This window comes from Oratosquilla oratoria, chromosome 17 (assembly GCF_046742065.1).
Source record: "Oratosquilla oratoria isolate Oo_2021 chromosome 17, ASM4674206v1, whole genome shotgun sequence".
NCBI classification, from domain to species: Eukaryota; Metazoa; Arthropoda; class Malacostraca; order Stomatopoda; family Squillidae; genus Oratosquilla; species Oratosquilla oratoria.
In genome coordinates this window covers 25,666,882-25,688,950 of record NC_134793.1, presented here as the reverse complement: position 1 = coordinate 25,688,950, position 22,069 = coordinate 25,666,882, and the positions used below count along the sequence as shown (strand labels likewise).

The following is a 22,069-nucleotide window of genomic DNA, read 5'->3' as shown; positions in this document are numbered from 1 at the left end:
AATTTGAAAAACAAAATCGTAACTGGCGTTGTTTGTGCTCAAACGAAGTAGCAAAAGCGAGTAGAATGCTAGCGAGAAATGCTTAGTGTGCACTTATAGATCGACGACAGTGCAGCGAGCACAGCGCTTCCATAGCAAGAAACTAAATTACATTGTTGTCTCGACAAGACGCAAGGGAAAAAAAAAGCACCACGTCCTTGAGTCACGTTTCAAGCGGTCAATGATTGGATGTTGATCAAATAAACGGTGAAATGAGAAAGTACAGCTCGGTGAAATGTAATAATTAAAAAACCTGGAACATAGAGGAATAATACATTCACCAGATTAAAGGAAAAATGTAAACGAATTCTAAAAAATTGCGTTCACAGGGAAAGATTGTGTAGTCTGAGATGTCCTTGAAACTTCGGCGTTTCAGCAAACTAACGAATCGTTAAATATTTACCAACTACACAAGTTCACTACCGTTGATTCCGAATGGCAGATTAGTGGCTTGATTAAAATATATAACAAGTTCTGTTCCATAACATCACTTTAGAATGCTTTCACAAGATCTCTACTAAGCTTACTGTGGTGGATCCACACAAAATTTGTATATAGAATTTTATTTATCGGTGCAGAACTGACAAAGTTGATTATTATTGTTGATAGAAATGTATGCATTTAGTAAGATGTGGTGAAACTTTACAAATATACTGGGTATTCTAAATAAACTCCGTTGTTTGGTTTGATGGGATCCCCACGCATAGTGTAAACTCATTGAGCCTTGGGTCTTTGAAACGCGGCGTCGTTACCAGTATCTCGTCCCTCTGTAAAACTCGTATCGTCATACACATGCGCAAAGTTTCAGAAAGTAAAAGTAGATTATTATGTTAAACATAATTTTAAATTTTGTATTCTTAAACCAAAGAACAAAATAAAATAGTTTTGCTGTTAACAGGGCGGAGAGGGAAACCGGTGTAGACATGACTGTATCGTCGTCACCTATTCGAACTTTTTGGCAACAGTTGACAGTTATAATTTAACACTAGAATTAGGAAACTAGTTTGGAAAATTAAATTTCCCTCCTTATGTTTTGCAGTCAGGACCAGAAAATTGGAATTTGAAATTTAAATGGTGTCGACAATATATGACTGAAAGAAGCAGAACGCAGTGCAGTGACGTTTGAGAACCTGTTGCATCAATGTAGGTGTTGGGCACTCTTTATGCTCAGCAAATTTCATGTTTTTCTCGCTATGGTTCCATCCATAGGCACAATCATCGGGGGGGGGGGGGGAGTCGGTGGCGGATCCATGGGGATGAAGCCCCCCAACTAAAAAAAAAAAAAATCATTGCAGAGGTCGAGAAACCTGCCTCGTGTACACTGGTACGTGGCAGAAAGCAGTAATGCAATGGCAAACTTTTTCCCAGCATTAAAATACTTCATTGAGAATAATTGGAGCGATATTCAATACATTATTGAGGGTAGATCTTAAAAAAAAGTAAGATTAAGTATTACTTTTGCCCAATATTTTGAAAGAATGAAATCAAATGAAAACATATTTCAATAGATATTTAAAATCGCCGTATTCGTGCTATACTGTACATCTGTTTAAAAGCGTCATCTATATTTACAAAATTCAGGTTAGCCCCCGCAAATCATCATCTATATTTACAAAACTCAGGTTAGCCCCTCCCCATACCCAAATTTTGATCCTGGATCCGCCACTGGGGAGGGTAGTAAATAACAATCACGAGTCCAGTCCAGCAAGTTATCCAAAACCATGGTGAATCAACTGTGAATATGAAGTTCAAGTTAGTGTAGATCAGACTGAATATTCACGTGCTTGTTGAGTAGCGGCAGGAGGGGGGTACGTAAACTGAGCTGCACATATGTCGCTGTCTTGGACTTCGATGATGGTAGTTTCAGCTACTTACTCTTCACGCTTAATAAGAAATGAATGAAGTTGTAATACATTTTCTGTGGAGCGTTGGCTTCTTTGGAAACAAAGAAAATATGAAGTGCGCTGGAAAACACTCGTAAAATTAGGTGAATGGTGTCAACCAGAACTGACACCCTTACAGCATCCCATAAGTAATTCCCAAAAACACATTACAGTAATACCTTTCCCTGAAAATATTACAACTATCAATTAATAAAGAACTAGAACAGTCACTCGTATTTCGCCAATAACGACATCAAGAATTTCAGTGTTCCTTGCCTGACGGTCACAGGAAGAGTTACGACGGCTTCCATGCAATACGTGTTGCAGTTTTGAAACTGAAAATTACGTAATGAAAATCGACAAAATGGAGACTGGAACAGTCGCTCCGATTGCGCTAGAAGAGCGTTCAATTGAAAATGAAAATAGCTCTTTTGAAGGCTTGAGGTTAGGCGAGACAAAAAGTGATATAAAAAATTCATGTTGGTCCTCCGTGTACGAAAATATCAGACGGGCCTGTGTACAGTTGTCTACACTTCCTCGAGACTTAAGGTAAGTCACGTCCTCATACGTAATAAATATTTGTTTCATGATTGTGTGTTGTACACAATCCAGGTCATGGTAGATGCTACTTTCTCAGTAGCATGATCCGAAAATAATTATAGTTGGTTAATTCCGATATCGGGAAATTTGTTTGAACCCAGAAGGCAGATTCGCTTTCGTAATAATCTGACTTTTTTACATGCGTGATTACATGTTTATTTGTTTGCTTATTTGTAGATATTATAACTTATTATTAGTGCGTTGAAGGCGAAGTTTCGGTGTTATGGAATGATCTGGTGTACAGCGGCGCTCTATGTGTTAACCATTACTCATCAAAACTGCCCACTGCATAAAGGCTTCCAAGCCAAATTTCCCCCATCTATCTGAGACGATATTCATCAAATATAATCACATTAGTACGAGTTCGCACGTTGGACTAGAAACCAAGGGAATGCCATGAGCACGATATATTTTTTGTTTTCCGTCTTGTTCCTATGTATCTGTATACTTCAAGGCTTTTTCTCTCATACCAGGGAGATAGCCAAAGTAAAAAGTGATATACTCACTCTCACCCATTCCATCCCCACCCATTCCACTCCCATCCATCTCCATTTCCTCCCTCTCATCTCAGTTCCTCGTGGATGACAGGTCATCCCTGTATCCCGCCTGCTGCCCTGGGTCTGACGCAATGCAGCAAGACACAGCACATCATCAAGGTCGCTTCATTTAATCAGTGAATCCCCCCCCCTCTCCATCCCCTCATGCAGAAAAATAGAATACGGGGAAAAAATCCTTTTGGGATGCATTAAAATATCATGAACACATTACTGTTCCTTAACCCATCCCCCCTCCCTTCCCTTCCTTTCATCACGGTATCATCTATATACATTCTCCATTCACCCCTATCTTGTACCTTTTCCCTTTCTTGCTCGGCATACATCCCCCTCTTTCCCAATGCCCTTCACCCCATCCATCCATCTCATCCTCAGTCGCCCCCTCATGTTCACTCCATCCACCTCTGCCTTCCACACCTGTTTTACTAATCTTTCTACACTCATTCTTTCCTTGTGACCATCCCATCCCAATACTCCTTTGTATCGTTCCTAACCCTCCTTAAATCTCTTCTTTACTATCCCCAATGACTCTGCATCTTTCATGAGGTGTTAAATTCAGGTGTTATGTTTCTTGTATATTCCAGGGCCCTTGTCCGGTACCTGAAACTTTTGAAAAAGATTCGCCATGCCAAGAAGAACAACCTTAGTGTCCCCGGCATCTTCCAGGAAGTCGTCCGCAAGCATCCCAGTAAAGTGGCATTCTACTTTGAGGATCAGAAATGGACCTTTGCAGAAGTAAGATGATATGTACATTTTTTTGTTGTATAGCTACTTAAAGAGACTACTGTACAATGTAGAATGACACTGAAGATTCATGTTTCAAATCTGCATGTTAAAACAAAAATATCACAATTACTGTGACTACAGAATATAAAAATCAAACAATTCTACTACTGGGAGCTGAAGTAAGAAATATGAAGTTGATATAAATCTCAGATTTATAACCCCTACCACTCTCATGGTGTAATGTCTTGTTCACACTGCAAAATTTAGGCAGTGATCACCATTGGTATTTTGGGCAAATTACTGATGAACTGAGTTAATCTTAATAATTATGAAGCAGACAGGTGAATACTTTGTAGTGGGTAGCTATTTTCGACACAGATTCATTGTGGTGTTACTATCATCTCGTCAAGATAGTATTCAACTCTTAATGCGCTGGTCCCATCCCTGACTCTGAATGTTTTGGGCTCCCCTCCTCCACCCACCACCATCACTGCAGTTTGGCTAATAGCACCATTATCCTGCCACATGTTGGTGTTGCCTCTATTTCATATGGAATGAATATTTTTAAGAGCAAATTGAAGATGGTCAGTAGAGTGTATTGGTCCCAAAGCCAAGGGAGGGAGAGACCTGTTAAGAAATAATCCCATTCTTGTGGTATAGTGTATGCAAATCAGTGGTGAATTAAGCAACCATGAATCATTACCCAGCGCTGTTTTATTATTGTGTTGTATGGGATAAAAATGTGGCACTTTTGTTCATTTATATCTTGCTTCCTCTTGATGATGTAATGGCATATTTATAACCACGAAAGTTAGTGAACTTGTTATCCTCACTTGTGCAGTTGGTGTGCACATCATGACAACAGCAGCAACAATAACAACAACAACTTTGAACAAAACCCATCTGAGTTGTTCGATTGCAACTCTTCCATCGACTAATGTAACCATGGCTAAAGATGGGAGTCAGAAAGAATAATCTCCCTGCCGTTCGTCTTCAGAACCCTTCAAAAAACACTCCTCCACATGGAGATACAACCCAGAGGGGTTGACACTCCATCTTTGGACTGGCCCAAGATCTGCCTGTATCAATATCAGCTATATTTCCTTCACCTTTTCACCAAAGGAGAGATGATAGTTGGTCACTGCTCCCCTATTACTATTACGAGCTCGTGAAATAAGAACAGTCCCATGCTGATACAGCACAGATAACAGTCCAAAGTTTCTTTCCATATACATCTGAAGTTTCTTTCACCACATCCACTCATCTCATTTTTGGTGTTTCTCTGAACCTCATTCCATACACTAATGCTTTCCACACTCTTCACAGATTTCATGCATAAGGATAATTATACACATATGTCAGGATCCCAGTTGGGTTTAAAGATAGCTTTAGAAGAAAATAGATTGCCAACATAAGTTGTTGTGCATAAAATGTGTACAAGTTCAAGATAACCTATGGGATAATAAAGTAGTGTTGGAAGGTGGGGTTGTTCAAGACTGTATCCTGTACAACACTTCGCTTGTTTGCGAAAACGTCGTCATAACTCAATATATCGAATTTTTCAGGAGAGGCATTTTAAAGTTTCAAAACGCTCTCAATATTATAAAAAGCCCTCAAACACCATAGGTGGAACATTTTTTGGAGCATCAAATACGCCTCTAAAGTTTATAGAAGTTGAAACAATCATAATCTTTACTAAGTCTAAAATATTTGTTGGAACAAGTTGGAACATGTAAGGTTATGTTGTTGGGACATTTAGCACTCCCTAGCGGTCAATTTTTGAGCTACAGATATGACACTGTTACCAAAAAAATCCGTGTTTGAAGATGAATATGTCTGTATAGATAACTCAAAAATTCAGTTTTTTGAGTTATGACGACGTTTTCGCAAACAAGCGACTTGGTGGTGAATATACATATTTAGTGTTGTGAAGTTAAGTGGTCAACAAATAATATGGTAGGAAAACAAAGCTTAATTTCATGTCTTCTTTTGCAGGTGGATGAATATAGTAATAAAATTGCAAACTATTTTTCCAAGAAAGGTATTGAAAATGGAGATTCAGTTGCAGTCTTCATGGAAAACCGTGTAGAATATGTATGTACATGGTTAGGTTTAGCGAAGGTAAGTTGTACATTCTTTTCATGCATGATTATTTGTCCACAAGGACCTAAGATAAAAGGGAAATGGGTGATGGATAGGAGTGGGATGGGTTGGGGGTGGGTACAGGCTTTGTCTGGCTATCTCCCTTACAAGAGGGAAGAAGCTTATTGGTATATAGATTGATGGATAGATATTCATATGTGATAGTATTTTTGTGACCTGTTATGCTATGTAAAAGGTGATTTGGTACTTTACAAAGTTTCTTTGGTAATTATCCAGTAAATTGTGTATTTTTCCTAATTGCATTAAACTGGATAGAGACCCGATTCATGGGGTCTCATCTCTGTCTCCAGTTATAATTTTTTTTTTTTTTTTTTATTCATTTAAGTTGTCATAAATACAAAGTTATTTTTCCCTAGTTAGGTGCAGTTCCAGCATTGATCAACAGCAATCTTAGGCTTGAACCTCTTACACATTGCATCAAGGTCGCCAGTTGTAAGATGGTAATCTTCGGAAAGGAACTTCAAGAAGGTAGGGTAATACTGTATTAATTGTAATAATGCAACATGAATTACTCTAGACAACCTGTTTGGTGCAAGATCTCATATTTTCTGATAGTTCTATTGAAATTCATAACCATAAAGGGTGACTAGTCAGGTTTCCTTTTCAAGAGGAGAAGTAGAATGATGGGCACACAAAAAGATCATATCTTTCTTCCTCCTGTTCTTCTTCATCTCCTCCTCCTCTTCCTCCTCCTACTACTTCCACTAATACTACTACTATTCCTCTTCCTCCTACTATTCCTCCTCCTACTATTGTTCTTCTTCCTCCTCCTCCACATCCTCTTCATTCCCTTTTTAAGAAAAAAAGCATTGTAAAGATTTTTCTCTGAATGTTTGATTTTTATAGATTTTTCATATTTCAGTTAAGAGTTGTAACTAATGAATAAAATTCTTCATGTTGATATGTCTTTGTTTCAGCCATTGTGGACATTCAAGATGAACTAGAGGACATCCCAAAGTTTGCCACAGGAGAAAAAGGGGAAGAGATTTTAGTTAAAGGTGTGTAATGCAGTGCATTGAAAATCTGGGTGTTGAGTTCTGTCTTAATATCTAGAAGGAGTGAGAATCTGTCTGATCCCTTTCAGAGAATCTTTAATCGGGAGATCTCTTCTGTCAGTGCAATCTATCCCCTTTAGTGACTGTAATCATATCACCTCTTTCCCTATGGTCTTTCAAAGTTGGTAGACCCAGTGCTATTAGTCTTTCCTCATATGGTTTATCTGCCAGGCTGAGGACCAGTTTGTTTGTTGCATTTTGTATTTTGTTGATCTTGGTTATGTCCTTCGCTCTGTGTGGGGACCATACTACGGACACATATTCCAGTCTTGGATGGATCAGGGTTTCAATGAGTTTTTTCATCATCTCTTCATTCATATAGTGAAATGTCACTTTGATCTTCTGCAGTAATCCGTATGTCTCTCCCACAATCCTGCTGATATGTCTTTCAGGTGACAAGTTGTTTATAATCAACACTCCCAAATTTGTGTGTGTGTACTTACCTAGTTGTATTTGAAGTATGTAAGACAGATGAGTGGATGGGTGGTGAGATAAACACAGGGAACCATTAGGGATTTATTATGACTTCGTCCTGGTAAGGACAAAATTTTAGAATAAATCTCTAACGGTTCCCTGTGTTTATCTCACCACCCATCTAGTTGTATTTACCTAGTTGTATTTAACGGGAAGAGAGCTATGCTCGTAGTGACCCGTTTTTGTATCTTTCAGCATCCAGTTTGATCTTAAATTCTTGTATAGTTTTTGTACTCACTGTTTTCTTATTCAGTTTGTTCCAGATGTCTGTCACTTTGTGTGGAAAGCTATTCTTTTTCAGATCTCTTCCACAACTATCCTTTTTAAGTTTCTTTTCATGTCCTCTTGTTTTTCTTTTATCCCAGTTTAGGGTAGACAGAAAGGCACTGTGGGAGGTTATGCAGATATATGGGATAGGAGGAAAGCTTCTAGGAGCTGTCAAGAGTTTTTATGAGAGTAGTAGAGCTTGTGTCAGGATTAGAAATGGAGCGAGTGAGTGGTTCAAGGTAAAGGTGGGACTTTGTCAAGGATGCATTATGTCGCCCTGGCTGTTCAACTTATACATGGATGGGGTAGTGCAAGAGGTAAATGCAAGGGTAGTGGGTCAGGGATTGGAGATGGTTAAAGAAAATGGAGAAAAGTGGGAGGTGAGCCAGCTGTTGTTTGCTGATGACACTGCACTTGTGGCAGGATCAGAGGAGGGATTGAGGAAGTTGGTGACAGAGTTTGAGAGAGTATGTGATAGAAGAAAGCTAAAGATAAATGTGGGTAAAAGTAAGGTGATGAAATGTACAAGGGGTGAAAGTGACAGTAGACTGGAAGTGAGCATTAAGAGAGAGCAACTGGAGGAAGTGGATAGTTTTAGATACTTGGGTGCAAATGTGGCAGGAAAAGGTGGAGTGAAGGTGGAGGTAGAATGTAGATTGAGAGAAGCGAGTAAATGCCTTGGTGGATTGAAGAGTGTAATGAGGAATAGACATTTGGGAATGGATGCTAAGAGGAGACTGTATGAAGGAGTGATTGTGCCAACAGCACTGTATGGGGCAGAAACATGGAACATAAGAGAAGAAGAGAGAAGGAGTTTGAATGTGTTTGAGATGAGGTGTCTGAGAAGTATGATGGGGGTTAGGCTGGATAGAGTGAGAAATGAGGTGAGGAGGAGAATGGGGGTGGAAAGGGAGCTGGGAGATAGGGTTGATGAAAGAGTATTAGGATGGTTTGGACACATGGAAAGAATGAGTGAAGAAAGACTAGTAAAAGAGGTGTGGAAGGCAGATGTGGAGGGAGTGAACATGAAGGGACTTCCTAGGATGAGGTGGATGGATGGGGTGAAGGGGGCTTTGAGGAAGAGGGAAATGTCTGTTGAGGAAGGACGGGAGAGGACAGAAGACAGGGTGTGAATGGAGAATGGTTGTATATGGATGATGTTGTGATGCATGAGGTGGAATGGGTGGGGGGATGGGGGGTGAGGTAGTATGTGTGAGCAAAATTTGACGCAGCCCGAAGGGATTTCTCCCCGTCTTCTCCTTTTATGCATGGGGGGACGGAGAGGGGGGTCGCCGATTTAACCCCTTCCATACGGTGCCGCACACGTAGGCGTCATGGACTTAGATCTCGGTGGCAGCAGCCAATGCCAGCCGTACGACGTGTCGTAATAATACTCGCATCATAAAATATAGTCACCGCTTATATCGATCGTTCTCTCTTCACCCGTGAATTTTGATAACCATAGAAAATGCGATTACAAAAGAATTAGAAAGAATGTCATTATGGAGGGGCGACTACAATAAATATAATCAAGACGCCGATATGGCAGCCTCGCGAATACACTCGCTCCCCATGACGCCTACGTGTGCGGCACCGTATGGAAGGGGTTAATGAAGTGGCCTTGCTGTGGATGTGCTGTGTCTTGCAACACTGCTTCTGACCCAGGGCAGTGGACAAGGTGCAGGGATGACCCGTCATCCAGGAGGTGCTAAGATGGGAGGGAGGGTGGAGGGGTGTGGAGTGTTTTCAGGGATGGAATGGGTGGGAATGATTTTATGCCTTTTCCTTTTTGGCTACCTCCCTTGTAAGGGGGAAAAAGCCTTGGTATATGTATGTATGTAGTAAATTATCTCTATCAAGGACTTCTATCCCTTTCATAATTCTGTAGATGGTTAGTAGATCTCCTCTTTCTCTTCTTTGTTCCAGGGTTGGTAGTTCGAGTTTGTCCAATCTTTGTTCATATGTCAATTTGGAGAGTGTTGGTGCCATCTTTGTTGTTGCTCTTTGAATTCTTTCTAATTTCTTTATGTTCTTTTTAGTATTTGGTGTCTATAGTGTTGCAGTGTACTCCAATCTTGGCCTTATCTATGTAACTAATATTTACTTTGCCATTTCTTAATCCATGTAGTCGAAGGCCACTTTCATTGATCTTAATAAATTGAAAGTCACTTAAACTATTTTGTTGATATGTTTGTCTGGTGCCATGTCATTGGTGATAGTTACCCCTAGGTCCCTTTCCGAATTGACTTTTTTAACATCCTTTGTACCAATTTAATATTGTCCCGATATTCTATTTTTTCTTTTTCCAAATTCCATTATACTACATTTCTTAATGTTAAAACTCACTTCACACTTTTGACTCCATTCCCAGACTTTGTCCAGGTCTTCTTGTAGTGATTTACAATCTTCCTCTGTACTTACTCTCTTTAGTAGTTTTGCACATGCATGTGTGTGCATGCCACTGTTGATTTTATTTAATTTTTCTTCCTTGCCTATACAACCATTTTTTTTTTTTTTCTAAATTATAGGTGCTATTGATCTTGATACTGATATACAAGATGCTCCAGCAACGACACCATCCCAAATGGAACAATTAAACTTTGCTGACAAGTTGGTGTACATTTATACCTCAGGAACCACAGGTCTTCCTAAACCAGCAATCATCAAACATTCCAGGTATAGAAAGAAAGTTCTTGGTGTGGTGTATTAAGGAAAGAGTTTTGGTCAGGCTAATGTATATATGTTTTGCTTCTATTGCTTGTATGTAGATTCTCTAACATTCATGTAGATGATTATAGACCAAATACTGGTTTAGAACCTTAATCGTATGCCTATTGTTTTCATGTTTCATTCATCCATCATTTAATACCATGAGTCAAATTTGTAATACCTCAGAGGAAAGTGACATAATCTCCTTATACATTAGTTTCTCATTTTTTTTATCCTTAATTTGATACAGTTATGCTTTTGTATTATCTATCACTTTTTTAGCTTTGAGTTTTACTTGCTTCTAGAAATGATTTATTGCTTACCCTTGATATGTAAATAAGGTTTTTCTTATATTGTGTATCTTCAGATAATAAGGTTTAAAGATTTATTCATACAATGTCCAAGTTTACATAAAAAAGTGTGGTTAAGATAGATGGGGAAAATGATACAGGATCCCCATGACTATAACTTCTTTCCTATATATTACAGTTAGGTAAATACGTTCTATTTGCTTCTCAGGGAAATAGCTACAGTTCATAAATAGAATTCAGTTTCATACCTAGCTACAGCATTGATGGGATGAAGGAAGAGTATAGGCAAGATAAGTGAGACTGCAAAAGAATTCATTTTTAAGGGTTTCGGAGATATAATCATTATCCCACCCCTCAGCCTGTTAGCCATTACCCATAAAGTGGGGTGGCTAATTATAGGAGAGGAATATCCTTGCCCTTTTCATGCCCATTGCACTCTTCTCATTCAATTCTTCTTGCTTAAATTGTGTGAAATTCGTACCTCATTTCCTTCTCAATGCTTTCAGTTTATCCCCAGTGTACCTCTATTATGGAACAGGTAGTCACCATCATTTATGTATTCTTCTCCAAGTTTCTTACCAGTGTACATATTCATGTGTTCAATATTCTGACCATGGGCTCTTATGGTTTCTTTCACCACTGTCCGCCTACTTTCTTCTTGGTCTACCCCTTGTTCTCCTAGCAATTCGTGTATCCTCCAAAGATATCTTCACCCATCCATTCACATGATTTGACCAGACCACCTTGTGTTGGCTTATTCTACTCCTTTCTCCCAATTATTTTCCCAAGGTAGAGGGGGATAAAAAAAATGCTGCCACCGCATTGCCGAATAATAACTAAATGAGATGAAGTGAGGGGACTAGGGATCCTTCACTGTATTTTTCTCCTACAAAAAGTCGAGATATAAGAGGGAGTGGAAGGATTCAAACCATAACCCTAGTAACTAGGTAATTGAATGTACATAGATATGGTACAGATGAGAGCAAAAATGGAGAGATTTATAGTATGTGAGAAGAAAGCTGGAGGTGTCAATGTTGAGTGAAATGAAACTGGAAGGGTGAGTTAGGGTTTGGGAGTGTGGTGGGTTGTGTGTCCAGAGTGACAATAGGGCATGGGAGGGAAGGAGTGGCACTGTTGGTAAATGATGGGGCAGGTGAGTGGATTGAAGTGTTAGAAATGTGCATTGAAAGGGAAATGACGATAATAAACATGATGTTTAAAAAGAAAGATAAACAGAAGTATATGTAGGTCAAGTTAGTTGGTAGGAGGGTAATTGAGAGGGCATTAACAGGCAATATAGTGGTGCCCAAAAGGAGGATTGGAAGAATTCTGGATGTAAATGTGTTCAGAGGAGAGGGAAATGGATTTAATTATCAGGGTGGCAAAGAAGTTCTAAAGGGGAGCAAATTGGAGGAAAATGAGAAAGAATATCAAAGCTGAAAGTGGTATGGAATACAGGGGAGGATTAAGAAGAAAGTGGTGCAAAAGTGTGTAGAGATGGTATATGGTAAGAGGAGGATAGGGAAGAGTAGAAGGAGAAGCAGTGAAAGGTAGAATGAAGAGATAATAGTGGCAGAAAAGAGTTGTTGAAAAGAATAAATGAAGAAACGTGTGAGGATTACAGAATAAAGAGGATAAAAGCAAAACACAAGTTATGGGAGGCCAAGAGGGGAGCAGATGTAAGGTGAAGTATGTGTTTGACAGATAATTTTGAAAAGAATGAATTGATGTTTTGGAAAGAAGTGAAAAGAGGAAGTGAAGAATGTAAGGGGGAAGTGGGTAGAGTATTTTGGGGAATTATGAATATAGAGGAAGATAGACATTGTGGTAGTGGGAGCTAAGGAAAAAATTACTGTGATTAGAGAGATTACTTGGCTCATAGGAGAAGAAGATACAAAGAGAATTGAAAGAGATGAAAATTGAGAGTAAATTGAGGTAAACCAGCGCCAGCTGTCAGGCCTTGCTGCATTACCTTTGACCAAGTGTGGTGGGGGACAGGGATAGCCTGTCATCCATTAGGTGCTAAGATAGGAGGGATAAAAAATGGGTTTTGAATGGTTGTATGCTTTAACTTGACCCACCCCTTTATTAGGGGTAAAAAGCCTTTTGGCTTACGTTTGCACAGCTGTTGCTTGGTTCATCATGCCTTTTATTGTTCTACTGACTTACTGTTTCTTCTTGCTACTCTGCTTTCCCTTTTCTCCATCTTCACCTTTGTATGGAGAACAGACTGTTATTACATATGGACTTTAATGACACTCCAATGGACCAATCATGTAGCATTCTTCTCTACTTGGAGACTAACTTTTTTAAAGAAGAATGCCAATCACTTTTAAGTTTTACTGTCCCTGTTTTCTGCCACCCTCCTTGAATCTTTCTGCCACCTTTGTGAGACCACTTCTTTGGTGATGTGTTTCCCCAAAGAACAACAGCATTGGTTATTGCTGACAGAATAATAAATACTCCTCTTTCATTTATGGACAATCTGTCTCCAGGCTTCCACCATGTATATTAGTTCTCAAATATCTATAACTGTAATTGTTTCAATTCTTCCCAAGCAAACATATATTAGCTTTGTGCCCTTCACTCTTGGATTCTACCATTCCCAATTATACATTAACTTTCATTTTCCTCCTCCAATAAGCTTTAATAAATTCACTCACCAACCTCTTCTGCTGTCTTTGATAGCAGAATAGTTTGGGCCAAGTATTTTAGGGTTTGTGTCTTTCTTGTGTTCTCTGGCTCTTCATACTGATATCTTCACCTAGCCTGCTTTGTTAGTAAACTGTTTCCCCTTGACATATGTGTACATTGTGATTGTATTTCCCTTCTCTTCTCTCTCCCAGTGTCATTAGTTCATGTATATGCATTTATATTATCTAGATGTCTTATTGAAATGATATGAAGTTTCTGATACCCTGCCTTCTGTTAGTGTGATCTGGTTGCTGCTGTATTGTTGTACTGGCCTCATTTTCAAGTTTTCCTTCTATGAAAATTTGGTGCAGGAGTATGCTTTGACTTGGCCACCCCCCTTAGAATGTGCAAACTTTTGCAAAATAAAAACATGTCATTTATCATTCGTCTTGTTAGACTTTTTTTTTTTTTCTTAACTTACACTCATAACCTGTAGTGTTTACATATGCTTATTTGATGTAGCTAATTCATTTATAAATGTCCTTCCTTTGGTTCATTGATATAATGTTCATATGTGTATGACTATATATGTGTGCATGTATTTGTACATTTATAGATAAGTAAACAGATGTACAGATGTTTGCAGTTTGCGTTATAGTAAAGGTAACCTAACTTGAGCCCTTTGCCATGACCTGGGAAATCCCTATTGTTGACACATCTAGCAATGACCTGCTCATGGTGATCTGCCTCACTGTTATTCTGTACATTATCTGTTTATGGAATATATATATATATATATTCATAACACGACTGTTTGGTGTTATGAATGACTTGGGATTTGAGGGAGAGACAATGACAGTAAATTTTCCATTTCATTTGGCAATAGCCAATGAGACATTACTACCCGAGGTGTCCTTGACCTGCATATGATTGGCAGGTCAGGTCATTAACATATCCGCAACCATGGTAGGTAGCAAACTCCTCATTTGTGATGGGGTGATGTAGCAACAATGAGGAGCCCTGTGGTTCCACCCAGCCATGCCCAAAGGCTCATGTTAAAATACATTTACTATAGGACTGACATTCAGTGTAGTGTACTTTCTTGTGACACATATTACACATTTAAAACACAGCCACCATTGCTTTGCCCCAAGGTGTATTTTGGCAGTATTTGCTGGGTCCAGTATGATAGCTCTGAACACAGAGGATACTCTCTACTGCCCCTTGCCACTATACCATCTTGCAGCCAGCATCTTAGGGTCTGGGCAGGCACTCCTTGAAGGCTTGACGGTGGTTCTTAGGAAAAAGTTTTCAGCATCATGCTATTGGAGCGATTGTATCAAGTATGGGTGCACGGTAAGGAGCGGGCATGGGTAGAATTTTATTTGAGTGGCATCATGTGTGACAGCAGGGAAGTTGATTTGGGGAACACGGGTACTCAAGTGCTGTCTTATGTGAGGATAGTTTTTGTCTTTTCTGTTTCTTTACATTTTCAGTCTTTAGAAATGTTCGTCCTATTCCATGATATATTACGGTAGAGTCTACCATTAGCAAAATTTTCTTACATGATTTTTTGTGTGTGTGTATTTACCTACTTGTATCTTACGAGAAGGGGAGCTATGCTCTTGGTGTCCTGTCTCCGTATCTTGCCATATCTAATTTGCCCTAAAATTCTTGCATTGTTTTTTTTTTGTTTTTTTGTATTGTGTGTGTGTGTATATACATATATATATACTGTATATGTATATTTTTTATATATATATATATATATATATATATACACACATATGTATGTATGTGTGTATATGTACACATATACACATTCACCATTAATTCATTCCCCCTTACAAGGGGGAGGGGTGACTGAGGCAAAACACATGCACACGTCTTGCACTTTAAAATGCATTCAACATCCCTCCCATCTCAGACTCTTCATCCTTATCCCCCGGTATCCTACTTGGCTCAGAGGAAATGCAACAAGACAGTGCCCTCGCAAAAGGCCCCAAGAGCTGGATTTCTTAGTAATATAGATAGCTGTTCACAAATTTTCTATTCAACTTTTATGATTTGGTGTAGTTCTTGTATTCATACCAAAAAGCGTCTTTTTCCTCACAAGAGAGGTAGCCTGCCAAGGCATAGACCTGTGCTTGACCCAACCTACATCCATCTATTTATTTCCCTTTTAAGATATCCCTTGCTCCTTGTGGATGAAGGGCCATCCCTGTCCCTGGGAACCCCCTGAGTGGGTCAGAAGTAATGCAGCAAGACAAAGCACACCCACTGCAAGGCCTGATTGAAATCTTTTAGTTAAGGACAGAAGGGGATCATGAAGTCATGGGAACAAGTTAGGAATAAAAAAAAGTATATATGTTCATGCCTGAAGGATATCAGGAAGCACACTTATCTGTATAGATGCATCAGTTTGTGCAGCAACTGAAAAGAGGAAATGGGCCCATCTAAAACCATAAACTTAAGGCTAAGTTTGATGTGGAAAAAGAGACAGGACCCAACAAGCTTGGCCCTTATCTTGTATGTTACAATAAGGTAAATACAACATATCTGGGGAGGAAGACCTATGGCGAGAGCCCAGGAGAAGGATTGGTTTCCTCTGTGTCTTAACCCTCTGATACTGTGGGCTACCCAACAACAACTCCATCTTACTGGTAAACCATGCCCTGCAATTTCCCTATTGTGTTTTCTTGCCTCCACTGTACTTACTACATTATATATTATATATGATCCGTATTGATACAACCCGGTCATTTCAATCCACTGGATCTTATCCTATTAGTTTTTAATGGCTGTTAGATTATCCAAATTTGTGGTGATAACTTCATCATCCACTAAAGCTCTCATCATAAATTGTGCCACATATTTTTGAAGAATTTAATTCTCAACATAGGAGGTTATTTAACATACCATTGATGTGTTGTGATTTACTGTCACAATTAACTATTAGTTGTATCATTTATTGATTCACTATCTTTCCCCTAAAAGAAGCCCAACTCTCAGCATCTTATCTTGTAAGTGACAAGCTCTTTTTTGCAGCTTGAATTGTCATTTCTCGTGCTAAAAAGAGACTCTACTGTAATAGAAAGATTGTTTTACTAGGGGTTTACATTTGACTTTTGTGGGTGGATGGTTTTGGGTTTGGGTTGTTCACTGTTGTGCGTTTATAGTACACGTAATATATTGTTGCATATATAGTGAGACCTCTCATTAACAGACGTTAATTAGCTGTGTTTGCAGTGTTTTCGCTGTGTTTTCGGTGTTTTGAAGCGGTTTTTGGGTGGCATAGTGATTGCACGCACTAAACAACAGCACCAAAAGCACAGCGAAAACACCACAAACACAGCTAATTAACGTCCGTTAATGAGAGGTCTCACTGTATAGACAGAAATATGTTGACCCAAGGCTCTCGTTTAAAGTTGTTCTCTTGTGTGACACTGTGGAAGGGATGTCTTGTGCATACATTGTATCTAGTTCTGGAGAATTATAGGAGAAAGAGCTTGTTTTTGTGTGGCAGATACACCTGGTGTGCAGAAGAGATGGAGGTGTTTGTTTGGTTGGCTGTTGTTTTAGCATTAGCAGTGCCAGCTGGCATGCAGGACTGGCTGCCCGTTGTTAGAGTAAGAGCTTTAAGGCTTTCGTACCAGAGTTTGTTAATGTGGGATTGTTACTTAACTTTTTGACAGAAAATGTCCTGATGTATTGTATTTGTGGGTAATAAGATTGTAGGGCAGTGGTTCCCAAACTATGGGTCATGACCCAAAGTTAGGTCGCGAGATCAACTTTGATGGGTCGCAGGGACACGGAAAATTCTCAAGTTTTTAGAGTACAGTATTTCAAATATTTGACTAATCATTTTTTTCTTTTAACTGCACATTACTTATGTAATGTCTGTTCATGGATTCTGTTAATTTAGTTTTGTTAAAGAAAAGCTGTACACATTATTATTATTATTATTATTATTTTTTTTTTCAAAGTAAAGGGTATATATCAATGTCCATTTTGTTTCTCTTTACTTTATTCTGGGTCGCAAAGGATTGGAGTGTTCCAAATAGGGTCATTTACGATAAAAGTTTGAGAACCACTGTTGTAGGATTAGAAATATTGTGAGTAGATTAATTCCTACAGTAAGGAACCAGGTTAGTATCTTGTTGGCAAAAGTTAGTGCTTTTATCGTTAGGGTATTACACTGAAGAAGAGAGTGATTTGGAATTGTTACAGTAACATTTTATTTTTTGTGTAAAGTATTCAACTCCTATCATCTGTTTCAGGTTTAGAGAACACATTTTTCTTATATTTCTTCTTTCCAGAATTTTCTTTTTTTCAGAACTGATATATAAAAAAGATGTTAGAGAAGGCCATTTTCATAATTCATGGATTGTAGTTATTTATTTTAGATTTTATTTTCTCACCCCTCCCTTGAAGATATTTCTTTGGGGCCAGTGCTTGCTCTAGCATATTTGGTATGCAGGAGGATGAAGACATAATATACTGCCCTGTGCCTCTGTATCACCTGAATGGCATCCTGATAGGTGCAGGTCAAACCCTGCTTGTTGGAATCCCACTTGTGCTCAAGCACAAATTCTCAGCTCACAACTACATGATAGATTGTGTTAGGTATCGTTGCACGGTAAGCATGGCCCTGGCAGGATAGAGATTTTTTTATTTAGAAGCTGATGCCAAATGCTAATGCTTGCCAAGGCTTTTTTGTGTGCTGCTGATGAATTTTTTCCTTCATTTTTTTTTTTTTTTTTTTTTTTTTCTTTTTTCCTTTTTTTTAGTGAGGTAGCCAAGCGTATCTGTAGGTTTTGGCTTTCCTTATTAGATAGAAAAGCTAACCAACTGGCATGATATGATAACTGGATATATGTATATATTCCAGTACTCTATAAATAGTACAGTAGGTGAGGTGCATTTGCCCTATTGGTACCATGTAACCCAGTACTGCCTACCATATGGTTGGGTTGTTGGTGACTATACTGGCCCCTCCACTGTTTTCTAAATGGTGAGGAGTGTGTGTTGTACACCCAGTGAAAGAAAAACAAGGTCATTCAAAGGGTTAATGGACTCCTTACGAGTTTGTGGCAATCCACAGCTGTTATGGGTCACGAACCCATACGTGTGCCATGCATGGCATCCCAGCAAGGTCAAGGGAGGCTGAGCAGTGCCCCAGTGCTATGATTGTGCTGAGGTGTCCCCCTGTGGCCAGCAACATGCCTCTTTGGTCTTTGTTTCAGGTGGGAGTTGCAAGCCCTTTTGGTTTAGTATGTGCATACATATGATGGGGTTATTGAGGTCTTGGGAGGTTTCATATGCCATGGTAGTGCAGTGCATAACAGTGGTGGGTCATGTCAAAAGTCCTTCACAGAAATGGCATGATCCATGGTGTTTTTCACTTCTGTCAACTAAAGTATATGGTATTGTGTGTGAGGCAAACAGTGAATGCTGGCTTGAATAAGCTTCATGTCTTTGGTATTAAGTGCCTCAGGAGAATCATGATTTTACACCATGTGACAAGTTATTTTTCCATACCATCAAAGAGTCTAGCTCTTTTCTTTGTAATGACTCAATTTAATCAGTGCTCCAGATTTCATTGTATCACTGATTTGCTTCTTGTTCTTTAAGGGGATTGGGATCATCAATTGTGAATGCTTCAAAGTCCAATCCAGTGGCTATTACTGGCTTGTTGGCTTCATGCTGAGTTATTATATTGAGCTAAATAATCTAACCTATACACACAAGAAGGGATAAAAAATAGATACCTTCTAGTGGTGATTTTGAAAGATGAATGTTGGAAAGAATAGTCTCCCTGATCCCCATTTTCAAAACCCCAGGCCTACCATTCACTCTATGAACTGTGCCAAAGAGCTCTATCATTATAAAATATTTTCACATGAGACTTGACAAACAACAACTGTTCTCCTCTTCTCTCCTCCTCTCCTCCTTTTCCTCTTCTCCTTTTCTTCTTTCCTTCCTTTTCTTCTTCTCTCCTCTTTCACTCCTTTCCTCTTCCCCTCCTCTCCTCTACTATTCCTCTTCTCCTCTCTTTTCCTTTCCTCTTCACCTCTCCTCTCCTTCCTTCCTCTCTTCCTCTCCTCTTCTCCTCTCCACTTTGTTCATATGCCATGTCCTCCTCCTCCTCTTCCTTGGTATTGCCACAAGAAACTGACCCAGAGTGATCTAGCACAGACAACAGTCCAAGCTTTGTTCTCAGAGGAATCTGAGAGGACCTAAGGACCATTGCTGGGTACTGTGAATACTGTGAAGTTGCAAATTTCAAATCATTCATTATATATATATATATATATATATATATATATATATATATATATATATATATATATATATATATATGCAACAAAGCACATAAAAAATTCAAAACATAGGCAGTAAGATCTTTTGTATATTACATCTTCAGACAAACTGTACATATAGAAAAAGAACAGCTTATAAACACACTTCATAGCAGGGAAGGTTACATGGAGAGGAGACCTGACCTAGACTCCCCATGTCTCTAGCCTCTTCCCAAATTAGTCTGGGGGGAATTGTCCCATAACTAAATCTGTTAATATTTTGTCACATTTAAAATGTCTATAATTCGTGTTCACTTTTTTCATATAAGTGCTAGAAATTTGAAGGTGTAATATACAAAAGATTTTACCGTATACGCTTTGAATTTCTCCTGTAGTTTTTTCACATACATATCCCACAGTGAAGTGAGATTTCTGCTAATATATATATATATATATATATATATATATATATATATACACATACATACATATATATATTTATATGTATATATCTTTTGAACCATACGTGAATTTGAGTCAAGGTATGTTAGAAAATTAGAGAATAGGAGACAGGACCCAGTGAATATTGCTCCTTTCCTGTATACTACAATTAGGTTTATACAATTAGATAAATACTTCCATACTCAAAATCACCCCTCCCTTTCAACCTCGTTTCACTTAATGCTAATACATCCATCTTCCTTTTTACAAATATACTGCCTATCTCTTCCATTTTGATCTTATCTTTACCACAACCAAGCACATTTAATGACCTAAACCTTAGGGCTCTAGTTGGAAATCTCCCAGACTCCCTTATGCCTTGACTTCTTGTAAGATAATTTTACAAAGAACATATTTAGTCCCATCACTCATTCCCACCATGTCACCCTTTACAAATCACATGGGAAACACAGTGGCAGAATTCTTTCCTCCCTCAACCATAGGGGATAGATGCAAAAAGAAAGTATACTCCAAGAAGTGGTACAGGACAGTTTCAAAAGGGAATAGTGTCACAGAGGGATAATCATAGTACAAAAGTAGCACTATTCTTCAACTGTGCAATTAATGTTGCACTATAACAAGCCGTCAATACCCCAGTCACTCTAAACAAGTTGATATTTCCACCAGAAGCAGGAAACATAGTATCCAAAAAAATGGGCTGCAGAAACACAGTGTGTAAAATATGCTGGTAACACAGTACTCAGGATCACTTGTTTTCCGTCATGATTGTATAAGTGACTGGGGGAAAGGTTAACACTCATAGTATGGTAGTTATAGCTCAGAGAGCTCAGAGCTCATATATGACCAATCTGTGGGAAATGCTGTGATCTTACACACACACACACCCAACTCCCCGCCCACAAGAGTTGGAGTAATGACTTGCAGCGCAACGATACTGAAATTATTTCAGCCCTGGGCGGGATTCGAACTTGGACCGCTGTAGCAGTGGTCATTAACGCTACCACTGTGCCATCAAGTATGTATGTGTATATGCCAAAATACCCTGTCACCCATGTAAAAGGGGTTAGTTGAGTGAAAGCATACATCCACTTTGCATCCATCCTGCACCTTTACAGAAACCTGTTTATTGTCCCTCCCATCTCAGTTTTTGTGAATGAGGGGTCATCCCTGTCCTCTCCTCACTGCTCGGGTCAGAGAATATGCAAAAAAGACCATGCCTTCATAGCAGGGCATGACAGCCAAAGCTGGTTAATCCCCACCACTTCAGTACATAGTAATCCCCCTCTCCCCTTATCCACATGGAAAATTAGAGTTGACAAGAAGAAATCCCTGTAGGCCACATCATTTCTTCATTCATGACCACTCTACACTTCTATATCTGCAGATCTTCTACAAGAGAGACCAGGGGGCAACAGATTGATTCAATCATGGTCTTCTTTGCTCAACAGACATTCCTTTTGCATCCAGTGCCCCATTCACCCCATCCATCCCCTCAAGTTTCTTCTATCCACTTGTACTTTTCACACCTGTTTTGCTATTTTTCTTCACCTATTCTTTCCATATGCCCAAATCACTGCAATAGTCTTTTTACAATCTTTGTTAAGAGGTTGGTAATGCAGGTGAGTGTGTAGCTCCTTGGAGGTCCATTGTCCAGTCTTTTGGTCCAGATATATTATTGTTTTTGGGTTGTTCTGTTCTGACTACCAGCTGAGAAGTTTGTTGATCATTTGTTGTTATGTATGTTAGTATATAATCTTTTTTGATAGTATGTGTCTATAACTTTATCAAATGCTTTATCTATCAGGGGAATAGATGATGAAGAAGACTACATATTGCTACAAACATATTCAAACAGAATATGTGAATGGAATAAAATGTGGAAAGTGAACA

At 38.9% G+C, this 22,069-nt stretch overlaps 1 protein-coding gene across 12 annotated transcripts in view; it reads left to right on the top strand.

Moving 5' to 3' along the window:
* The window catches only part of LOC143034532 (long-chain fatty acid transport protein 4-like), a 106,770-nt gene that overhangs the window by 47,489 nt on the left and 37,212 nt on the right, over nucleotides 1–22,069 (top strand). For 3 of the 12 annotated variants that reach the window (XM_076200716.1, XM_076200717.1, XM_076200709.1), the window contains exons 3-8: nucleotides 3,661–3,811; nucleotides 5,798–5,923; nucleotides 6,322–6,433; nucleotides 6,883–6,963; nucleotides 10,290–10,437; nucleotides 17,850–18,054. In XM_076200716.1, coding sequence (XP_076056831.1) covers nucleotides 3,661–3,811; nucleotides 5,798–5,923; nucleotides 6,322–6,433; nucleotides 6,883–6,963; nucleotides 10,290–10,437; nucleotides 17,850–18,054 — 823 coding nt within the window. Of the gene's footprint in view, nucleotides 1–2,053; nucleotides 2,472–3,660; nucleotides 3,812–5,797; nucleotides 5,924–6,321; nucleotides 6,434–6,882; nucleotides 6,964–10,289; nucleotides 10,438–14,569; nucleotides 14,772–17,849; nucleotides 18,055–22,069 lie in introns of those variants that run through there. The other 9 variants (XM_076200711.1, XM_076200712.1, XM_076200713.1 and 6 more) reach the window with 8 other exon arrangements.